Consider the following 24771-nt stretch of genomic DNA (forward strand, 5'->3'; position numbering starts at 1 on the left):
TTCACAAATAATTGCTTCTTTGTCTAAAAATGATATTGCATAAACAGCCTGCTTTGGTCACTTCAGGGGTCCCATTTCTATGAGACCTCCATGCATATAAATTTATTTTTTTTCTCCTGATAATCTGTCTTATGTGTATATATATATATATATATAAAATATATATATATATAAAATATATATATATATATATATTTTTTGGCGGCACGTGGGCCTCTCACTGTTGTGGCCTCTCCCGTTGTGGAGCACAGGCTCCGGACGCGCAGGCTCAGCGGCCATGGCTCACGGGCCCAGCCGCTCCGCGGCACGTGGGATCTTCCCGGACCGGGGCACGAACCCGTGTCCCCTGCATCGGCAGGTGGACTCTCAACCACTGAGCCACCAGGGAAGCCCTGTCTTATGTATATTTAATAATTAGACCAGTCAAATGAACTCAACATCACCAAAAGAAGGACACATGTCCATGACATCACCTACAGACAAGCTACCTCCCTGCACCTGTTTCCTCATCCAAAAAACAGAAATAATGATGGCTCTATGCAGGGAGCTGAATGGTTAAAGGAGCTGGTGGGTAGGAAGGACCCAACCTATGCCTGGCTCACAGCAGGAGCTTAGTTCATGGTAAACATCATTATTGGTGATTTGGGCTCCATTCTAATGTCTCCTCCACTCCCCGGGGTCCCCAAACCTTGGCTTCTCAGCCTGCTGTGAAACGGGATTCTCTGCATAATATTTCATCAAGTTAACACATTTTCTACCTCACAGAGCAGCCCATCTTTCCCACCATCCTATAGAAGTGAGAACGCAGTGTGTGAAACAGCTCCTGCTTTCCCTCAGGGCACTGTCTACATTGTCAGGGGAAGGAAGTTTCTAAAAAATGTATTTGTTATCTCTAAACTGAATTGAAATCAACTCAACAAATGTTTGATTTAAACTTTTTTATTTTTAGACATTTTTCTTTAAGCGTTTAATATCATTTATTGATTCAGTGGCCAAATAAGGCAGCATCTGCTCTGTTAGGAAAGGCACCTGTCAGAAAAGAAATTCAACTATGCTGCAAGATCCCTGTCTCAGGAGGCCAGCCGCAGACTCCCTGAGAGCAGGGACCATGCTTACTGTATTTAGTAGCACCTCAACTGGCATACAGGAGCCCTTAAAGGATGTTTACTGAGGTAATCGTCATCAGTTAAAAACAAAACACAACGCTTTTCTTTGCCTCCCCCTCACCTCTCTACCTCCCCCTTCCATTTCCAAGCTTTCATTTATACTAGAGGGATATGTTCTTCTTTCTTCCAGGAAGATTCCACTGTGGACAGAAGAGTTTGGCTTTAGGGCTAGAACACTCCAAACAATTTTTTTTTTTTTTTTTTTTTTTGCGGTACGCGGGCCTCTCACTGCTGTGGCCTCTCCCGTTGCAGAGCACTGGCTCCGGATGCGCAGGCTCAGTGGCCGTGGCTCACGGGCCCAGCCGCTCCATGGCATGCGAGATCTTCCCGGACCGGGGCACGAACCCATGTCCCCTGCATCAGCAGGTGGACTCTCAACCACTGCGCCACCAGGGAAGCCCTAATCTTTTTTTTTTTTAAAGCAGAATACATCTGGGAAACATATCTATGTGGGCTTGAGTCCTTAAATGGCTTTGTCCTGGTTCGAGGCCATCTCCTGCCTTGCTCCTTGAGCCTAAGTGGTGGGGGAATGAAGCAGAAATCCTTAGAGCTTGGATGGATTTGGAAACGGCCCCTTTGTCTAAAATCATGGAAGCCCAGAGGAGGCTACCAAAGTGGCTTTGCCCCACCTTTGGTGTGGAAGCTGACCCCCGACCTCCACTCAGACACATGGGTAAGCCTGTCCTCCTCTTGCTCAGCTCACAAAAGAATCCATGTTCTTTGAGCCAGGATGTCAGGGAAGAGTGTGATACAACAAAAAGATGGACTTTGGAGTCAAAGAGGCCACGGTTTGAGTCTTGTCTTTGCAACTTACTGTCTCACAAGCTGTGAGACTTTGAGCAAGTATTTTTTCTTCTTGAGTTTGAAATTCTCATTGGCAAATGGGAAAAATAATACCTCCCAGGGTTATTGGGAAAAATAAATCCCATGACATAACTTATGTAAAACACCTTGCAAAGTGTCTGGCGGATATTTAAACACAGGAGGGAGAAGAGATGTCTGGGGAGAAAGAATTTGCCTGTATTTCTCCAGATATATTCAAGTGAGCATTTTTATAGTGGGATGACATGAACTGTGTGACCCTGCGTCTGTCTTCTTACCTCCTGACCCTCAGTTTTCCCTCAAAAGAGATTTCCCTCAGAAGGAGAGACTCCTAGAGTTTAAGGTTAAATGTCAGAGTGTGTCACTGTCTGTAACAGAATACAGATTTATTACCTTGTTTCCAAGATGCCTTCAACTGTAAAATGCACAACTGGCTAAAAAACAGCTTTTTGAGAGAGAGAGAGAGAAAAAAAATGCAACCTCATTAGTGGACCCATCCATTTTAAGACATTCTGATTTCAGAATCATTAAAATGGCAACAAGTGTATGTCTTACAATGGAAGAAATTCATAATAATAATGCTGGCTCCCATTTATGAAGCATCTGCTGGGCGCCAGGTGCTACCTAAGCTGTTTTACTAAGTCCCTGGCTTGTCATAGTCACCCAGTGAGGCAGACGTTATTCCCATTTCATGTTAGGAAACAGAATACGGAGGGGTCAAGTCACTTTCCCAAGGCCACGAAACCAGGAAATAGGGCTTGGAAGGCAGGTCTTCTTAATTCCAAAATGCTTTCCTCTTTCGGTAGATTGTTCTCCAGGCTGAAGTGTCAAAGAGATGAGTTCTGTCCAGAGGAATGGTTTGTGAATGTGGTACTTTGAATATATCCTGAATCTTTGCAAGGTGACCAGGAAGGGCAGAGGTAACATAAATAGAGCTGTAATCTAATCAGTCTCCAAATACTGGACCTTGGAGGTAAGATGGTAACTGGAGAGTGAGGATTGCTCAGAATCCAAATAGAGGGAAGCCAAGAAATGAGACTGAGTCAAGGTTAATCCAGCCCCCGTGGGGGGGTGGGGGGGGAGGGGCCCTGACCAGACACCAGGCTTATTCCAGGCCCATGGACACTACAACAAGCTTTCATCCTAGATGCCGTTCTTCCTCAAGGTCATCCTATGTCTTCGACTTTGACTCTTTACTAAAGAAGTAGACACCTTTGGAGAAGAATCCAGTTTTCCCCAAAACCTTTCTTAAAGAGGGAGAAATGTGCTGACCAATGATCATGAGCTAGCTAGCAGTCATTTAGCACTGGAACAAGTTATAAATTAACAAGCTGGGTTGTTGGTGAGTTAGTCCAAGTTAGTTCCCCTGTGCCTGATTATGGGATTGACTATTTTGCTCTACAAAGCTGTGGATATGGCCCTTCCTCTGATATGACCTCAGGGCAGACCCTCTAAGGAGCATGCCCTGACCCCTGACTCCTGACCAGAAGACTCCTGGGCTATCTGCCTGTCTGTCTAGCTATTGTGTTTGCGGGGAGACAGCTAAACCCACAGCAGTGGATTCCCAAAATAGCACAGCCTTTTGGAAGGGTGGCAGCAGGGATATGGACATACCTGGGGTGGGGCCCGGCAGGATGGGGTTGGGGGTTGCCTGAAGCATCAGGGATTGCATAAGAGATGCCCCTGTTGACCTGACCGGAACAAACTCGTAGTGAAGCTGCCAGAGGAGAAATGTGCTTCTTGGTCTTGACTGAAGGCTCTTTGGACAGTGGCCGAGACTGCACCCAGGATGGGGGGTCACCGAGTCTCCACGTGGACGTCAACAGGGCTGAAGGTCACAGTTGCAGGGTGTTGGCTGCTGTTGCTGTTTGGGCCCAGGGCAGAAGGGGAGGCTGGCTTGGGGACCTTGGGCTCCAGCTCCCGTCTTGTCCTCATTTTCCTGTAATGAGATACACACGCATGGCTGAGCCTTCCCCCTCATATGCCTTGGGGAACGAGCTCTGTGACTACAGCTCCAGTGATGAAATTAATATAGATCATCGTTAAATCATGTTGCTTAATTGCCAATCACAGAAGCTTACAACTGGAAGGGATCTTAGACATCAGGTAGTCTGACCCTTCAGTTTCTTTGTTTAACCTAGGTTGGATACTTAATTTTATTTTTTTTCCTATTAATGAATGAGTAAAGTAGCAGATAGGTGGCTATTTCAAAGGCAAAATGAAGATATTACGTATTTTTTCTGTTCAGAGTTGTAATGTGAAGCCTCATTATGCTTACTAAGTTTATTGCTGGAAATATTGAAGAACTTTTTACACAGTTGAGAAGAGAATGGACTTAAAACATATATCCTGGCTTTCATCTCATATGCCATAAAATTCAATAACTAACAACAATCACTCATTCGAATGTCTACATGAAATTTCATCTTGTTGACCTATCGTGCTTCTTTTTTCAAAATTTCAAATCCTCAGAAAAGTTACACAAATAGTACAACTAATACCTGAATACCCTTCACTAAACAATTGACAAACTGTTAACAACTTGCCACATTTGCTTTCTTTCTTTTACTTGCCCCATTTACACACACACACAGACACACACACACACACACACAGTTTTTTAAAAAATCATGAACCATTTGTGAGTTAGTTGCAGACATCATGCCACTTCAACACTAAATACTCCTAAGAACAAGGGCATTCTTCAATGTAACCATAACACAATTATCACACTTTAAGAACCTTCCATTTTTGTTGTTGTTGAATTAAAATTTCTGCCTATTCTTTTCTTTTCTTTTCAGCTGTGTTGGGTCTTCGTTGTGGCGCGCAGGCTTTCTCTAGTTGCGGCGAGTGGGGGCTACTTTTCATTGTGGTGCGTGGGTTTCTCATTGCAGTGGCTTCTCTTGTTGCGGGCTCTAGGCGCACGGGCTTCAGTAGTTGTGGCGCACGGGCTTAGTTGCCCTGCAGCATGTGGGATCTTCCTGGACCAGGGCTTGAACCCATGTCCCCTGCACCGGCAGGCGGATTCTTAACCGCTGCGCCACCAGAGAAGTCCCCCTATCCTTTTCTTTTATTGAAGTATAGTTGATTTACAATGTTGTGTTAATTTCTCATGTACAGCAAAGTGATTCAGTTACATATATATATATATTTTTCATATTCTTTTCCATTATAGGTTATTATAAGATATTGAATATAGTTCCCTGTGCTATACAGTAGGACCTTGTTTATCTATTTTGTTTGTATCTGCTAATCCCAAACTCCTAATTTATCCCTCTCCCCCAACCCCTGCCTTTTCCCTTTGGTAACCATAAATTTGTTTTCTATGTCTGAGAGTCTGTTTTGTAAATAAGTTCATTTGTATCATATTTTAGATTCCATATATAAGTAATATCATGATATTTGTCTTTCTCTGTTTGACTTACTTCACTTAGTATGATAATCTCTAGGTCCATCCACGTTGCTGCAAATGGCATTATTTCATTCTTTCTTATGGCTGAGTAGTATTCCATTGTGTATACATACCACATCTTCTTTACCCGTTCATCTGTCAATGGACATTTAGGTTGCTTCCATGTCTCAGCTATTGTAAATAGTGTTGCTATGAACATTGGGGTGCAAGTATCTTTTTGAATTATAGTTTTCTCCATATATGCCCAGGAGTGGAATTGCTAGATCACATGGTAACTCTATTTTAAGTTTTTTAAGGAACCTCCACACTGTTTTCCATAGTGGCTGTACCAACTTACATTCCCACCAACAGTGGAGGAGGGTTCCCTGTTCTCCACACTCTCTCCGGCATTTATTATTTGTAGACTTATTTTTTTAACTTTTTTTTTTTTTTTTGCGGTACGCAGGCCTCTCACTGTTGTGGCCTCTCCCGTTGCGGAGCATAGGCTCCGGACGCACAGGCTCAACAGCCATGGCTCACGGGCCCAGCCACTCCGCAGCATGTGGGATCCTCCCGGACCGGGGCACAAACCCGTGTCCCCTGCATTGGCAGGTGGACTCTCAACCACTGCGCCACCAGGGAAGCCCTAACTTTTTTTTTAACTGATTTTTTTTTTTTTTTTTTTTGGCTGCATTGGGTCTTTGTTGCTGCATGTGGGCTTTCTCTAGTTGCGGCGAGCGGGGGCTACTCTTCATTGAGGTGCGCAGGCTTCTCACTGCGGTGGCTTCTCTTATTGCAGAGCATGGGCTCTAAGTGTGTGGGCTTCAGTAGTTGCAGCACACGGGCTCAGTAGTTGCAGCACGTGGGCACAGAGTGCACGGGCTTCAGTAGTTGCAGCTCTCGGGCTCTAGAGCACAGTCTCAGTAGTTGTGGCACATGGGCTTAGTTGCCCCACAGCTTGTTGGATCTTCCCGGACCAGGGATCGAACCCGTGTCCCTTGCATTGGCAGGTGGATTCTTAACCACTGGACCACCAAGGAAGTCCAGTAGACTTTTTAATTATGGCCATTCTGACCAGTGTGAGGACATACCTCATTGTAGTTTTGATTTGCATTTCTCTAATATTTAGCAATGCTGAGCATCTTTTCATGTGTCTATTGTCCATTTCTTTGGAGAAATGTCTATTGAGAGACACTTCCATTTTAAAGATGATAAAATCAAAGCACAGAGAGGCTAAATAACTTGCCTGCTTTTGACAGACCAAAGACTGAACCCAGGTTTCTCAATTCCCAGCCCACGTATCATTGTAAACAGGATGGGGTGAGTAGAGTCTCCAACCAAATTTCAACCTAGAAAAGGGGTTTAGAGCTCCAGCAATGATGGAGAGGAACGGCGGGTAGAACTTGGGGTCTGATGCCACTTCCTGGTTTGAAATAGACCCAAACTGTAACAGCCCAAAGATTTTTTAAAATAACATATGAAATGTTATTATTGTTATTATATGTGTACTGGTGGGAGTATTTTCTCTGAAACGAGATGAACTAGGTTTGAATCCCAACTCTGCCAATTAGGGCTGAGTGAATTCAGGCATGTTACTTAATCTTCCTGTGCCTGTTTCACACCTATAAAGTTGGGGATATAGAAGCACCCACTTTGTGGTGCTGTTATGAAGACCTAATGAGTTAATACACGTAAAGAGCTTAGAACCGTGCCCAGCACATAGTAAGAGATCAATATATGTTAGCTACCCTTATAAATACATTAATATTATTATAAAAACAATGCAGAAATAAAGAAGCACACCCCTTGACCTTGCAAAAACCAACCAACCAACTAACCTACTAGCAATCCAATCATGCAGACATACTGGTTGTTAACACCTTGTGGTATATCATTTGAACTTTTCCTGGGTGCATGTGCGTAACCCATGTGTATGATCATAATGTACATACTGCTTTAGGGACTTCCCTGGTGGTCCAGTGGTTAAGAATCCACCTTCCAATGCAGGGGACGCAGGTTAGATCCCTTGTAGGGGAACTAAGATCCCATATGCTGCAGGGTACTTAAGCCCACACACCACAACTACGGAGCCTACGCACCCTTGAGCCTGTGTGCCACAACTAGAGAGAAGCTGCACACCGCAATGAAGAGCCACTAGCCGCAACGAAAGATCCCATCTGCCACAACTAAGGCCTGACGTAGCCAAAAAATAAATTAATTTAAAAAAAATGACGTACATACTGCTTTGTAAATTTTGACAATATGTTGTAAACAAATTTCCTCATCAATTTATACATTTATACAATATTTTTAATGGCTTCCAGGTCTTCTATGATGTAATTGAATTTAGTCTTTTAATTTTGATTTATTCACTGAAAAGAATAATCTTCTAGCAAAGCTGTGACTACAGGTGATAACACATAAGGTGATAACACAGCAGTTACTCTTTTTACAATTTATATGATTTTATTTCCTCTTATTTGGTCCCAGAAAGTAAAGTCACAGGTATGTGCATTTCAGTATTTGTCACCTCAAATACTCATGTGGTCCACACAATACAACCTAGCAGAGGGCTCTCCAGGAGAAGAGGATTGAAACACTCCTCTCTTATTTGTAAATTACATATAAGAGTTTACTACACAGCTCAAGGTTATTATCATTGCATTATATTATTATATTTTAAAAATATTTCTCCAAATATAAAAAGATATGGTCACTGTGAAGTTCTTCCAGTAGAACAGACAGCAAAAAAGGACCCACAGAGGGTTAGAGCGTTTGATGATGGACTCATAGATACTGCTGTGCACATAATAGGCACCCACGAACATTACTTCCCATTCATTCTGGCATCACTGAAGGGACCAGACAGTTCCAAAGCCCAGGGCATCCCATACCTGTTGTACATCTTCAGCAAGATCAGAACCACGGTGAAGATGATGATGACAACCACCACAATGGCAGCAACGATGGCTCCCGAACCTACGAGGAAGAGAGGAGTGGAGATGGCTAACGTGCAAACTGAAATGCAAGGAAGGATTCGGAGGCTGGGAGGAAGACACAACACCTGGCATCCTCACTGGGTCAAGGAGAGGAGAGAACGTGTAATCCTGGCATACTCACTGCTGACCCCAGGACAGAGTCACATCTAGAGTGGCAGTGTACCTCTACCTCCAATGGGACTTGGAGGGCCATATCCTCAGCACCTGCCCTGCCAAAATCCTACCTTAGGCTAAGCCCTGCTCTTATCATCCCCAAGATAGCCTTGAACTACTTTTGTGAAATAAAACATCCTTCTTTCAGATGATATAAAAGTAATATGTGGTTTTTGTAGATAATTTTTTTTTTCCTACAGGACACACATGGGCAACAACAATAGCCCTGTGCCCTGTGTAGATAATTTTGAAAATATACATACAAGCCAAAGAGGAGGGGAAGACGAAGACCTCATTACCCCAAGACCACTGATAGTCTACATACGTATACATTCACCAATGTGATCATGTTTTTGCATATATGCATATTTATCTATCATCTTTTAGAATAATTTATTAATCCTATGTCTGAAAATCCATCTTAAGAAAATATTCATAAATATGGAAAAATATGCACTTGATAAAAATGGAACCATATTCCATATACCGTTTTACAACGAAATACCCTGATCCTTTTGCTATGTAAGTACATATTTCTCTTCATGACTCTTGAAGGCTGTAGAGTACTCCACTGTTTGCCTGTGCCATAATTTGCTTACCAATTCTTTATGGAGGATATTTATGTTGCATTTAATTTTACACTATTAAAAACATGGCTATGATGAATGTCCTTGTAGCTTCATATCTCTGATTCTAATTTCAATATCAGCTCCCAGTCCCAAAGTCAAATTCTAATATTAGGTTCAAGATCAACAGCCTTGCCAGAATTGATATAGAAAACATCAAGAATCATAAACAAGCTTCATACTTTAAACCGATCTATTTGATTCTGGGGAATTGATCATAGGGAATAATCCCCAATACAGAAAAAGCTATACGAATGAACATGTTTATTACATTATTGATATTCTAAATATGGGAAGGGTTTAATAAGGTATAGCACACTTATCCATGAAATATACTGTAATTAAAATAATAATTATGAAGACTATGGTACATGGAACACTTTCGATGATAGAAAAGTGTGGAATATAGACTATGATATTATATACACATATACATACATATACATTATGTTGCAACCATTAAATATGTGCATACAGACATAACATTGAACAAATCATTCGTGGTATGATTCCACGAATACAAAGTTCAAAACCAAGGTAGAATTAATCTATGGTGGTAGAAGTCAGAACAGTGGGTTCCCTTGAGCGGGTGGGGGATAGTGATTGCAAAGGGCACCAGAACTTCTGAAACACGGATGGTGGCCTGATTCTTCATCTGCGGGGCTGGCTACACAGCTGTGTGCACTTTGTGAAAATTCGTCCAGCTGTGCACTTATCATTTGGGCACTTTTTCGAACATATGTAATGCTTTTATAAAAAGTTTACTTAAAAAACAACAACAACTGTGCATTTATTCATAGGAAGAAGGACAGAGGGAAAAAGGGAGGGTGTGGGGAATCCATCATGGTGTTACTTGTTTTTCTTTCCTTCCTGGGGAGTCCAGTGGGTTTTTCAGCCTCGGCTGGATAATTCTCTGTTGTGGGGACTGTCCTGTGCCTTGCAGGGTATTTACCAGCATCCCTGGCCTGTACTCACTAGATACCAGTAGCACTTCTCCTCCCACACTCCCAGTAGTGACAAGCAAAAATGTCTTCAGACATTGCCAAGTGTCTCCTGGTGGTAGGGTTGCCAGATAAAATACAGAATACCCATTAAATTAGAATATCTGATAAACAATGAATAATTTCAAAATATTGCAAGGTATACCATTATACTAAAAATCTATTAATTGTTTATCTTTTTTTTTTTTTTTTGCGGTATGCAGGCCTCTCACTGTTGTGGCCTCTCCTGTTGCAGAGCACAGACTCCGGACGCGCAGGCTCAGCGGCCATGGCTCAGGGGCCCAGCCGCTCCACGGCATGTGGGATCTTCCGGGACCGGGGCACGAACCCGTGTCCCCTGCATCGGCAGGCGGACTCTCAACCACTGCGCCACCAGGGAAGCCGAATTGTTTATCTTAAATTCAAATTTAATTGGTATCCTGTACTTTTATTTGCTAAATCTGGCAACCCTATTTAGGGGGCAAAATTGCCTAGTTGAGAGCCATGACTTTTAGTTAAACAAAAACAGTATTATTCCCATCTTGCTGACAGTGATTCTATCTACCCTGCATTTCACTTCAGAACTGTTTTGAGACATATCTCAGCAGGCCTCTGTAGGTCTCCCCACCCAGCAAGAGCAGGCTAACATGTGGGACCCTGTCCCAAGAGCGACCCTCTCTGGGTCTCCATAGAAGAGCCACATCCTGCCATTAACCCAGCTTCCTGCGAGTACCCCAGCCTGTAGCTGTTTAACACTGTTCATCACTGCTCCATGTGTGTCGGGAGGCCTGTTCCATTCATGGAGGTATGTACCAAGTCACCTGAGATGACTGAAATGGACCCAAATTTCACCTAATACAGTCAGTTGGTTTTCTGAAGAATGGTCCTCAAATTTTTCCTTCTAGGGACCCCTTGTTCTTGGCAAATGTCTCCCCAGAACTAACTCTTCCTACCTACATTCATTTACTCTTTGGTAAATGGATGGGATGTTTTTGCTTTGCAAAACTAGTATGAAAGTAGCTGCATTTTAAGGTGACTCGTGTAGGGCCATCTTACAAGAGATAGAAATCTCCATCGCCTTCTAGGCCCCCAAACTCCCTAATGAAAATAATAGTAATAGTAATAATAATAATACTAATACTCATTAGGTACTTAGTATGTTTCATTTGCACAGAGGCTATTCTACGTTTTTTACATGGATTAGCCCTTCTAGCTTTCACACCTACCTGTGTGGCAGCATTGTTAATATTCCCATCTTATAAATGAGGAAATCAGGCCCAGAGCAGTGAAGTCATGTGCTCAGGGTCATGTAGTTGGCAAGTGGTATATTACTGAGACTGAGACCCAGGCAGTGTGTCTCCAGGGCCCACGCTCTTGACCTCGACACCAGGAGCTGACCACAACACCTGTCCCGCCCTCGCTCCCCTGGCCGCCAAGCTAAGTTGACCTTACTCTTGTACAGAAAGTCTTCTCCTCTGGTGGTCATGTTCAATGAGAAGTAGGTGGTACTCCCCAGAGGGGTAGCTGTGGTCATCTCGACCTGCTGAGAAGGAAGATGAAATATCATTTAAAACCAGAGTAATCTTTATAACCCCTGTATGATGCCTCTTTTGGTCTTCATCTGGGTGACAGGAGAAAATATTTAAGCATGCAGTTTCTCTCAGCAGCAATTAAAGATAAGGCCTTTTACTATACACTATGGGGAATTAAAAATAAGGTCTGACATTTGTAAAGAACTTCAGTTTTCAAAGCAGTTTCAATTCATTCAACAATATTTATTCAACTCCTCCTAACTATGTTTCACACAGAATGTCTATATTGATCTTCTGGAAACTGTGAGGGAGGTTATCGTTGCCATTTGAATGATGAAACTGAAGCCCCCAGTGCCATGTGGAGCCCCAAGTTTACCTAGAAGAACTGAACCCCGGGCGTCTACTTCCCACGCTAGTGGGGCTTTGCCCACCCCACAACCGTGCTTGAAATTGTGTTCCTGCTTTCAAAAGCTTTACCATCTAAGGAGGAAAGAATAAAAGCAAATGAAAAAAATTATGGTTACTTGATTATTAAGCAGTCAGTGACATGAGCCATTGGGTTGTGAAGAATGATTTCAAGGAGGAGATCAATTTGAATGGGCCTTGAAGGATGAGTGTGGTCTGGGGATGGGGGTGGAGGAGAGAGAACACAGGTGTGGTTGCGCAAAACCCTCAGTGGGAAGAGAGCATCTCCCATGCACAAGGCTGCCTTCACAAATGCCATCTGTCAGCTTACTTAGTGCTCTCAATCATCACATTTTGCTGCTGAGAAACTGAGGCTCAGAGTGGTTGAGTGAATCGACCAAAGTCACACAGCTACGAAGACGTGGAGCTTGGCCCAAAGGCAAACTCCTTGACTCCGGAAGCTCACATTCTGGTGAGAGTGAGAGAGACAGTAGGTTTGACCATAGTATTCTCGGGCTCAAAAAACAATCGTCTCCCTGGTACCCACACATCTATATCTGGCAGCGAAAGCCCTTCACTGGCTGTTTCCACCCTCCATTTCAGCCTCCTGGTTCCTCCTACCAACCTCTGCCAAATTGCTGGGACAACGGGCCACTCCATCCTCCCCCGTCGTTCCTGGTCTTTGCTGTCTCTGGGCTGCGGCCCCAGGCTTTGGCCTCCGAGGTCCCCCAACTCTGCCAGCTCATGATGGAAACGGGAGTCAGCACCCCTCCAAGTGGGGTCAGGTCATCTGCAGCCAGGCTGGGGGCTCTGGTGGCTATGACCTGTTCCCCTGCCAACCCTCCCAACAAGGGCCTCAGCCTCAGAATGACCCTGTGTGGCCAGGCCCTGTTGATCCATAGGATAGGCTCTGCCTTTACTTTCTCTGCCCTCCTTTAAGTCTTGAGATCCTGCCTAAACTACTGCTCCACCCCCAGCTATGTCTGTCCCCTCCTCCCAAAAACCCAATCCTCAGGACTTTCACAACTCAGGCTTCCTGAAGGACGTGTCTGTGACTCTGATGTCCCCACGCCGGCCAACCTTTCAACCTTTCAGCCTGGCTGGGCTTCCTGTCTCCCGACTACCTTAAACAGACCTGGGTTGCTGGCCATGCTCCATGGCCCGCTCCCCCTCCAAAAGGAACAGAACCTTCCAGACTCAGCCCAGTCACCTTCAGGAAGACTTCCCGCCAGATAGAATTAGCGATGCTACCCTCCATCCTCCCAAAGCAGTGTCCTGCAAAGAAGCACCACCACAGCTCGTGTCTCAGTTGCTGTGTCTGGCAGTCAACTTTCCACGTTCATGGTCAGGCCGTTGAGGTAGAGACTGTTTCTGGTTCTTTTCACTCCTGTCTGGCTCTCCTCACCTTTGCCGGTGGAAGGACTTGAGTGAGTGGCCGAACCTCTCCCAGCTGGGGTTGCTGTTTGTAAAATGAGGTAGCTCTTCCCAAGGGAAATGAGGGATCAAGGTTAAGTATGGAAAGTGCTTTTAAGTGCTCAGTAAATGGTAGATAGCCCTCAGGATTTTAGTGGGTATCAGTGAATACTTGCTGAACTAATTAGAGACAGGAGCGCAAAACAGGAAAAAAAATTCTTTCTATAAAAATAGGTATGGACCAGGCTTCCCTGGTGGCTCAGTGGTTAAGAATCCACCTGCCAATGCAGGGGACACGGGTTCGAGCCCTGGTCTGGGAAGATCCCACATGCCGTGGAGCAACTAAGCCCGTGTACCACAACTACTGAGCCCACGCGTCGCAACTACTGAAGCCCGTGTGCCTAGAGCCCGCGCTCCGCAACAAGAGAAGACACCGCAATGAGAAGCCTGCGCACCGCAACAAAGAGTAGCCCCCTCTCGCCACAACTAGAGAAAAGCCCACATGCAGCAATGAAGACCCGATGCGGCCAAAAATAAATAAATAAATTTATTAAAAAAAAAATAGGTATGGACCAATTTGCGAACATGGAATAAAATTCTTCCCCAGCCCCCGACCCCCACTCCTACTCCTAAGGAGAGGTGGCTGAACCCCTCCCTCAACACACACATATACACACTCCCCATCTCAGCACATAAAGGGCTTTAATATGCATTTGCCCAGACGCTCTGCTTCTATCCCCACCAATGTCAAGCTGAGGACATTCACCAGTAACGCCTTCTCACAATTCCTTTTAAACACAAAAAAGAGAAAAACAAAAATAAAAACAAAAACAGAAAGAAGAGGCAAATAGGTGGCCATTGGTCAAAGGTCATTTAAGGAGAGAGACATGGCATAATCACTAGATAAACTAAACCCTACCATGGACACATCCCCCGTTAAACCAACATGCACAAAGATGACGGAAGCCACCATCCGAGTGTCTGCCACATGCCAAGACCTTGTGCCAGATATTTTTATCCATCCTCTGATTTAATTAGAAAATGCCATGAAAAGTAGGTTTTCCTCTCCCCTTGTTTCAAATGAGGACCCTGAGACTTTCCATGCTCATACAGCCTGGAGGCTGCAGGCTTGGCATATGAACTTGGTTCTGCAAACTTCAAAGACTATATCCTTCCCTCTACACCACCTGCCCCTGGTACACATCGGTGGGGAGGGGGGGAATGAACAGTCACTACAGGAACCCGCACACATGTACTCACAGACACATACTGACCAGTAATGGAGCCGCCTAAGGCCACCAGGACACAGGCTCCTCTGCAGGTCCTTCAGGGTGACCTCCTGGGTGCCAAGTGCCAGGTGTGACTCCTTTTCAGATGGGCCCGGCTACTCTTCTTTCTGAGAGAACAGTGAGTAATCCCAGAGCATATCTTGCCCCATCTAAGGACCGAGGGCTTTAATTACGTCTCTGTTCCTGCCACATCAGAGAAGGTGGGAGGGAGGGTGGCGGAGCGTTGATGGCCAAGGATGTGGGTGTTTTCATGTGTGGGGCCTCTGCAATTCTTGTTAACCAAGTGAGATCCAGCAGGGGATTTCAGTATCAAGTGTGCCCATGACCGGGATCCATGGCCACAGAAATGGGGGAGCATACAGGGAGGGCGAAGCCAGTTTTCACTGACAGAGGTTAATTTAATAATTAATAATAATAATAATATACTATGTGCCCCAGGCACTGCACTCAGTGATTTATGTGGGAGGTCTCATTTAATCCTCATACCTTTCTGGTTAGGAGGGTGCAGTCACTGTGCCCACTCTACAGATGAGGAAACTGAGACTCAGATCAGAGAAGAGATCAATCTAAGCTCACAAGGCTAATATGTAGCCATGCTAGGATTCAAGCTAGGGTCTGTCTGATTTCACAGCCCCTTCTCCATAAACTCTCACTGGACTGCCTCCCAGTGAATCTGGGGACAAACCTCACAGGCTGTGGCACAGAGAGCCAGAGCCCTTGATCTAACCCTGATCCAGACTGGTCCTACCTGACTGGTCCCTGACCTTGCCTATACCCTGAACCTCTGTCTCCAGCCGAGCCTTAATCTCATTTGCAGAATCTATAAGAAACTTTTCCCTTGGGTTGTTTACAAATGGCCCCGTGTGGGAGGTCAGTTTGGGAAGCGATGGAGGATCATGGACCTCACTGAACCACCCCTCTCTGACTGTTCCTTGGTTAAGTGTAAGGGCCATAACTGGAGGATAAATGTTGCCAGCCCCACCTGTCCAAAATATTTCCCCCTTCTGCTCTGCCCCTGTGGTACCCTCCTTCCCTCTGGCCTAGCCTAAAAGTTCCTCCCTGGATAAGACAGCCCAGATGCTATCAACCCTGGCAGACCCCTACCCAAACGTCCAACTATAGCTCAGAATAGGTAAGCCATGAATGCCTGAGACCCACCACAACATTGGGATCGATTTCTCCCATTCACCTGAGAGATGGGAGATTCAGCATGACTTGGTTTCTCCCACAGACAAGAACCTCACTAGTCCCGAGCAGTCCCTTGATAATTATGTGTTCATTATCAGAAAATTAACTTTCATTTTGGAACCAAAAGCTCTCCCCTTGTGATTTTAACCCATTCGTCCTAATTCTCTTCCCACAAAGGTAACCTGCTACTTCTTACACATGACAAGGATCATGCTTAAAAGCCCTTCTATGTATGAGAAGTTAAGTTCTATGAATGGTACAGTACGGTAGCTGAAATCAGCACATCAATTTTACCTCCCACCAGTAGGTGGCAATAGCAGTTGGCTATAGTATGTCCTTTTGGATTTCACCAACAAATCGTTGGCCAATGTCCCGTGAATCCAACCTGTTTCTAAGTAGAGGAGCTCTCTGCCCTTGATGATTTTCTTCTCCGGGATAAATATTCTCAGCTCCTTCAAACAATCTTTAGGGTGATAGTCTCCCTCATGGATGGGTTCCTTGTTTCTCTGTATGACAATGTCTTCCTTAAATATAACACCCCAAGCTGGATACATGACTCCAGAGGGGGCCTGAACTCTCCAGAATGACATTTTTCTTGACAATTATCAGACCTGAGCCTGAATTCTACTATTTACTAGCTGTGTGACCTCCGTCAACTGTCTTCACTTCTTAGTTTTCTGATCTGTAAAAGAGGAATTACAAACTTCATAGGGTTGTGTGAGAATTAAATGCGATAAAACATGTGATATATTCAGCACAGTGGCTGCACACAAAACCTATTGATATTGCACTGGATTAACGCAGACAAATAACCCATTCGCTTTACAGGCAGCCACAGACCCTGCTCCACCCAGACCCTGCTGGGACACCCGCAAGCCTCTTTCTGACTTATTCTTGTGCTTGTTTACGGTCAAAGCCCTAAGATCAGTAAGTACAAGGGCTTCCTACACTCAAAGTGCAATGGAACTAGAAGGCAGTAACGGCCGCATTATGCATCGTGACAGTGTTATGATGAGCTGCAGTCCAGTAACCAGAACTCCATTACACTCTTGTGCAGCTGTCTTTTTGAACTTAAGGGCAGGACTTTGCATTGATCCCTGTTAGCCTTGACCTTGTTGATTGGGCCCTCAGGAGAGAAACTCCAGCTCCTGCTGGGTGGCTCCTGAGAACTCTTGACGGTCTGTGACAGAGAATGTTGTCTAGGAACTCAGGACCCAGCAAGGGCTTCAGGGTCAGGTAGCCCTGAGTTTTATTCTTGGGCTCCCTGCTGACCGGCTCTCCAAGCCAAGCCACTTCTCTAGGCTTCAGTGTTCTCATTTATAAAGCAGGAATAGCACTCCCTATCTTGCGGGGTTACGAGAATAAATGAGATGTTATAACTGTCCAGCACAGTGCCTGCTGGATGGTGGGTGATGGGTGAATGTCCATCCCAGCCTCTCTTCTCCTTTTCTTCCTGTCCCCAGTCTGTGTTCTCCCTCCTCTTCTTGGAGACCCCAGTTCTCCACCTGGCCAAGTGTTTGTTGCATTTGCTCAAGCTCAAGCATGAACAGGAAGGTCAAGGTTTGCTGCATTTTCTCAAGCTCAAGTATGAACAGGAAGGTCAAGGAGCCAGGCCATGAAGGCTGATGTCCCAAGGAGGGGATCTGAGGAGGGATACCTCAGAACTTCCAGAGGTTTGACCATCTCCCTCATTTCTGCTGAGGGTAGAGACAGAGGAAATAGTGAAACCACCCCCAGGGAGGCAAAAATCCTAATAGGACCGGTAGGGCACGGGGGCTGCTGGGTACAGCAAAAGAGCAATAATGAACTCATAACTTGGGGTGAGAATCAGGACACCTGGGTCCCCTTTGTTACTCTTTGCCATACAACTTTGGAAAGTCATCTCCCCTCCCTGGACCTTGGTTTTCCCACCTGTAAAATGGCCCAGTTTGGAGATGATCTCTAAGGGCCTTTCCAACTTGTGGTTCTATTGCATGGACCAGCCATTCATAGCTTACCTCAAGAACCAGTGTCTTCCAAAAGCTCATCTTTCTTTGTAAATACCTACTTGGGGGATATTGGGAGACAGTGTGTGCAATTCAGGCTGGAAGGCAGGTGAGACTAGAACAAGCCTAGAAGAACTCCACAGAGGGGTTTTGACATGGCAGCAGCATTGCACACGGGACCCCTAGGAACCTCCAAATGCTCTGTTGAGTACATAGTAACCCCAGTCTGCCTGAATCTTAACTGGCCCCTCTTACACCCTCCATTCCTGTTGGGTTCCACATCATCTCCCCCCACTCCATCTACCCTGCGTGTGCTTGACTCTGTCCCATTGTGTGTCACAGCTTCCAAAGGTGGGGTCTGAGTTGGCATAATGCCATCTTGAACTTGGGGCCAGACACAATTACATACTGAATACATGTTCCTTGTGGTTGGTCCCCAGAAATTAGGAAGACCATTTCTTGTTCCATTCATCCATCTACTTTTCCATCCTCCCATCCACTCATGCACCCACCCACCCACTTGCACGCAGTCATCCTCCCACTTGTTCTGTCCATGTTCCCTGTCATTCATTCAACCAGCGCCCACCATGTACACAGCTCTGAGACGATTCAAAGATGGGCCATGGGGATCATGTATCTAGAGCTCAGACAAAGAGGATGAGAAACGGAATTATTTCCTTTAAGAATCTTTGCTGAGACTTCCCTTGTGGTGCAGTGGTTGGGAATCTGCCTGCCAATGCAGGGGATGCAGGTTCGAGCCCTGGTCCGGGGAAAATCCCACATGCTGCGGAGCAGATGAGCCCGTGCACCACAACTACTGAGCCTGTGCTCTAGAGCCCGCAAGCCACAACTACTGAGCCCGCATGCCACAACTACTGAAGCTCACATGCCTAGAGCCCGTGCTCCGCAACAAGAGAAGCCACTGCAATGAGAAGTCCACGCACCGCAATGAACAGTAGCCCCCGCTCACCACAAATAGAGAAAGCCCGCACGCAGCAACCAAGACCCAATGCAGTCAAAAATTAAAAAAAAATAAATAAAAAGAATCTTTCCTTCTATCAGTATTTAGTGGGGCTCATTCCCCCTCACGCGTGGTCCAGCCTGATCAGAGAGGTGGCAGAGCAACATCAGATTGAAGTCCTATGGAAAAGGCAGTGGCCCGTGGCTCTGGAAGTTTGGGTTCCAGGCCTACCACATCTACTAAGTCTTATTTACCCATCTGTCAATTTCTGGCTTGAACATCCTTTGTTTCTTATTTTTGTGGCCCACATTATAAAGAAAGGTGCCTCAAGGAGCTTCCAGCCCAAGACCTGAAAGTCTGATAAGTTTCATGGACGAAGAGTTATAAATAGAAATCCCAGATGAAACTTGTCACAAGGCAGATTTACACCTAGTGCCAGTAGGGTGGCACAGGCTGTGCCAGGAGTCAGTGGGAGAAAGAGACCAGTGGGTATCCTCGTTGAGACTGACCGAGAGCTGGAACGTGACCTGTGCCTTCCATTTGCCCCTCAGTCTTTGGGCTCAAGCCAAGGGCCCAGCCACGGAGTCCTCAAACTACACCTGAGTTCCTACATAAATCTTCAGGTGTCCCACTGTCCCCAAGGGAAATAGGCACAAGGTTAAAGAGTTGATGCCCCTAAGTGAATATGTCAGAGGAAAATAATTCCACCCCGACATTCTGATCAGGAAGGAAAGGAAACTAACATTTAAGGGGACGCTAATGAAGACTCAGGCGCTGTGCATTCATATGTTTTCTCATTTAACCAATACGACAAGGCGGGTCTTTTATCTCCACTTTGCTGATAAGAAATGGAGGCTCAGCGCTTCCCTGGTGGCGCAGTGGTTGAGAGTCCGCCTGCCGATGCAGGGGACACGGGTTCGTGCCCCGGTCGGGGAAGATCCCACATGCCACGGAGAAGCTAGGCCTGTAAGCCATGGCCGCTGAGCCTGCACGTCCGGAGCCTGTGCTCTGCAACGGGAGAGGCCACAACAGTGAGAGGACCGTGTACCGCGAAAAAAAAAAAAAAAAAAGAAATGGAGGCTCAGAGAGGTTAACTGACTTGCCCAAAGTCTTACAGCAAATGAGTGGAGACGCTGACTCTCAAATTCAGATCTACCTCCAAACTGTGGTGGCTGCCAAGGCTTCCAGGAGGCAAGCAATTTTCCTGGGGGCACTCCGAGGGTCAGCAGCCCTGCTGCAGCAGGACTCTGCTCGCTATCTTTACTACATGTTGTTATTTTGAGCCCAAGAGTTACCACAAAACCTCCGAGAATGGAAGGGTTTCTCAAGCTTGGCGCTGTTTACGTTGGGGCAGATGTTCTCTGTTGGGAGGTATCTTGCACATTGCAGGATGTTTAGCAGCATCCTGGGCCTCTACCCACCAGACGCCAGTAGCATCCCCCACTTACAACAACCAAAAATGTCTCCAGACGTTTCCAAATGTCTTCTGGGAGGCAAAGTTGCCCCTGGTTGAGAACTACTGGAGTTGAGTTATGGGCCTGTCTCATAACAGCTTCCTATCCCTTCTCTCCATAAAGGTCTAGACAAACAGGAGAATGTCCAGCCTGTACTTAACACGTGTGGGTAGGCAACCAATACCAGAAAGGATGACGGCAATTACGATGCCCACAAACACAGCAGCTCCCGTTTAGCAAATGCTTACTCTGTGCCAGTTACCATGCTAAGTACTTCATACATATTTTCTCACATACCTTTTCTCTATTTTCCAGATAAAAAAGGCGTGAGGCTCAGAAAAGTTAAGTAACTCATCCAAGGTCCCAGTGCTAATGTATGGCAGAGATAGGATGCATTCGTTTCCTATGGCTGCCATAACAAATTACAGCTTAAAATAACACAAATTTATTTTCTTATAGTTTAGAGGTCCAAAGCCTAAAATCACACTCACTGGGCTAAACTCAAAACGTTGGCAGGGCCATGCTCCATTCAAGGCTCTAGAGAAGACTCTGTCTCCTTGCCTTTTCTACCTTCTGTGGGCCACCTGCATTCCCTGGCCTGTGGCCCCTTCCTCCCTCTTCAAGCTAACAGTGTAGCACCTTCTTCTTTTTTTTTTTTTTTTAACTTTTATTATTATTATTTCTTTTATTATTTTTTTGGCTGCATCAGGTCTTAGTTGTGGCACACAGGATCTTTGTTGAGGCGCATGGGCTTCTCTCTAGCTGTGGCGCGTGGGCTCCGGGGCATGTGGGCTCTGTAGTTTGCGGCACGTGGGCTCTCTCGTTGCGGGGCGTGAGCTCAGTAGTTGTGGCGCGCGGGCTTAGTTGCCCCACGGCATGTGGGATCTTATCTCCCCCACCAGGGATCGAACCTGCGTCCCCTGCATTGGAAGGTGGATTCTTTACCACTGGACCACCAGGGAAGTCCCCATTGTAGCATCTTCTTATCTCTCTCTCTGACCTCTGCTCCCAACCTCACATCTCTTTCTCTCTCTCTGATTCTCCAGCCTCCCTCCTATAAGGACCCTTGTGATTACACTGGACCCACCCAGGTAACCCAGGATAATCCCCCATCTCAAAATCCTTAACTTAACTACATCTGCAAAGTCCCTTTCGCCACGCAAGGTAACATAGGCACAGGTTTGGGGGATTAGGATGTGGCTATCTTTGAGGGGGCATTACTCTGCCTCATATATAGGATTCAGACTCTTATCTGTTGGACCCCAAGGTCTGTGTTCAAGCCACACCTGCTTCCCCTGCCCTGCCTGAACAGACACATCCCACAGGCCAGGTGCTGTGGGGAATGCGGAGGTTGACCAGACACATTCAGGGAGTGGTGGTCATGAGCACACATCAGGAGGTAGTATGTGAGAGGCGCTGGTGCTGTAAGAGGAGCAGAGAAGGGGTCCTGAAGACACTGGGCCAGCTAGGTAGGGGTGTGGGGTGTGGGCTCAGGAGGCAACGGGGCAGGCCCGATTCCATCCCTGCTGCACGAGCTGATTTCACATGTCTCAGCACCTACTTCCAAACTAACTACGAATACATCTACAGTTCATCCTGTCCTGAAGGACCACCCTACTCCAGCCCCTGCCTGCCAGGATTCGGTCCCATCGGTGGGATTTATTCGCACAATTAAATGGTGACCATTCTCAATTTTTCCTGTCCAAATCTCCTCCCTGCTGAGGGAGCTAATATATAGGATTCAGACTCTAATCTGTCAGACCCCAAGGTTTGTACTTAATCCACTCCTGCCTCCCCTGCCCTGTCCTGCCTGAACAGACAAATCTCCTCCCTGCCAAGGGCTTAGAATGTCTTTAGTTTTATAAGTCCACTCCCTGCCCAGCTCTGGTTTGCAAGGATGTCCTTTGGCTGCCTGGCCCCTCCATGAGCCCACCCCTCCCTTTACAGAATAGAGAAACCACACCGAGTGGGTGAGCAGGGCTCTCCCCCCAGACAGGCAGAGCCTTCTACCTCCTCCAGCAGCTCTCAGGCTCTGCAGTGACTCAGAGATGGTTTCTCTGGGCCCAGAGGAAGATGACAGGTAAGAAGGACAAACTCTGGTTTGCTTCATCCTGGGAGAAACAAAGTGTGGGATCTATCTTTGTCTTTTAAAAAATGCAGGAGGGGGCTTCCCTGGTGGCGCAGTGGTTGAGAATCTGCCTGCCAATGCAGGGGACATGGGTTTGAGCCCTGGTCTGGGAAGATCCCACATGCCGCGGAGCAACTAGGCCCATGAGCCACAACTACTGAGCCTGCGCGTCTGAAGCCTGCGCTCCGCAACAAGAGAGGCCGCGACAGTGAGAGGCCCGCGCACCGCGATGAAGAGTAGCCCCCGCTCGCCGCAACTGGAGAAAGCCCTCGCACAGAAACGAAGACCCAACACACCCAAAAATAAATAAATAAATTTATTTAAAAAATAAAATTAAAATTAAAAATGCAGGAGGGAATTCTGGTCCAAAAGAGCAGATGGAACACAAGTCTTCATCTCTGCTTCCTTCTGAAACCCCCCATGAATGACAGTAAAGGAATTCAGACGTATGGATCCATAAGGCCAAAGAGAAAGGAGAGACGACAACCACATTGGAGAGAGGCCAGTCAAGGTTTGAACGCTGGAAAAGCTGATGGCTGAGTGTGACTTAGCAGCCTGGCAAAGGCTGAGGCTCAAACCTCTGGCCATCTAAAGTTAAATGAAATTAAGGAAAATTAAATACAATTAAAGGCTCAGTGCCTCAGTCGCACTAGCCACATGTCAAGCGCTAGCATCCACTGGGGCGTGTGGCTCCTTTATTGATCAGTGTGGGTCTAGCACGTGTCCACCACTGCGTAGAGTTCCGCTGGACGGCAGGGCTCTAGATGCTGGCCATCCAAAGTGCGGTCCTCGGGTCAGCAGCGCTGGCAACCCCCCGACCCTGTTCGGAAGGGAGAATCTCAGGCTCCATTCAGACCTGCTGAATGGGAATGTGCCTTTTATTTAGCCAGATTCCCAGGTGACTCATAGGCACATTTGACTTTGAGACTTAAGGAAAAGGAAGGTGGTGGTTCATCTCTGGCTGAAAAATGGCGTTGAGGTAAAGCCCTGCATTGTGGGGCTCATCTAGCCCCTTTAACCCCCTGGGCCACTGGGCTTAACCTCCAGGCAGGAAATTAGAGGCTCTTGGGAGACTGACCAGCTAAAGAGAACAGACTGACAGATACTGATTGATGTCACACGATCCTCCAATGAAATGACCAGCTTCCTGCCAATCAGCCAATGGGGAGGCCACTAGCTGATAAGCCGGCCCCCACACTCAGAGCTTCCCCTGAACTTTTTTTATTCAACGAGTTTTCTAGTGGCTTAGTCTTAAATAGGAACAGATAGCTAAGGGTCAACAGACCTCTGAGGGTACAAGCCTCAAACACGATGAACAGACAGCAAACAAATGAACAGAGGGAGGCGTTTAAGGCAAATGGAGACAGAAGGGCAGAAGGGCCCTTCAAAGGGCAGAAGAAAACTTCGACATCCTCAGAGAGATGAGATACTACATTAATAAAACAAGAACAGAATGCTATAAGAAAAGAATATTCCAAGAACAAGAAAGAGTGTTAGGATATTTAAAATATGATAAAAGAAATTTAAAAATTCAATAGAATTATTGGAAGATAGTTGAAGAAATGTCTCATAAAGTGGAACAAATAAAGATTGGGAGAGAAAAGGGGCAAAAACAAATTACTCCAGGAGGTCCAACATTCCAATGATAAGAATTCAAGAAGTGATTAAGCAGAAAAAATCAAGGGGAGGAAATTATCAAAGAATACCTGGAAATTTCCTGGAAATGAAGGATATGAATTTTCAGAATGAGAAGACTCACGAGTCCCCAGAAAAATGAATAAAAAAGACCCACAGTGGGACTCATCATCACAGGGCCTAAAGAGAATACCCCACACACAGGGCCTAAAGAGAATATCCCACACACATCTATAGATAACAACAACAACAAAAAAGGTCAAATACCAATAAAAGGATGAACACTCAGATGAAACCAGAACAGCAGTGGATTTGACAGCAGCAGCAGGGAAGCTCTGAGATAACTCTCCAAAATTCTGAGGGAAAATAACCTCCAGCCTGGAAGCGGACAGAAGCCAAACTAAATATCGAGAGTAAGGGTAGAAGAACTACATTTGGGGACATAGGAAGCTTCACAAAAAATCCACCCCACCCCATGCACCTTTTCCTGGGATGCTCCTGGAGGACATGCCCCACTAACGTGGAGAAGCGAATGAACATGAGAAGCTCAAGGGACCCAGGGATCGAGGAGTGCCCAGGGTGGTGCCCCGCAGCAGCCTGGGGGTAGCCAGTCCAACTAGGGGGAGGAGGGAGGTGCAGGGGAT

General features: G+C 46.0%; 1 protein-coding gene across 6 annotated transcripts in view; it reads right to left on the reverse strand.

Moving 5' to 3' along the window:
* Window positions 1-923: 923 nt before the first annotated feature.
* NCMAP (non-compact myelin associated protein) overlaps window positions 924-24771 on the reverse strand; it is a 108417-nt gene continuing 84569 nt past the window's right edge. For 3 of the 6 annotated variants that reach the window (XM_060141068.1, XM_060141070.1, XM_060141071.1), the window contains 3 exons: window positions 11590-11680; window positions 8274-8358; window positions 924-3927 (listed from right to left, as the gene is read on the reverse strand). In XM_060141068.1, coding sequence (XP_059997051.1) covers window positions 3786-3927; window positions 8274-8358; window positions 11590-11680 — 318 coding nt within the window. In that variant the 3' untranslated portion in view covers window positions 924-3785. Of the gene's footprint in view, window positions 3928-8273; window positions 8359-11589; window positions 11681-14761; window positions 14885-24771 lie in introns of those variants that run through there. The other 3 variants (XM_060141073.1, XM_060141072.1, XM_060141058.1) reach the window with 3 other exon arrangements.

The sequence above is a fragment of the Lagenorhynchus albirostris genome, chromosome 2, assembly GCF_949774975.1.
Source record: "Lagenorhynchus albirostris chromosome 2, mLagAlb1.1, whole genome shotgun sequence".
NCBI lineage: Eukaryota > Metazoa > Chordata > Mammalia > Artiodactyla > Delphinidae > Lagenorhynchus > Lagenorhynchus albirostris.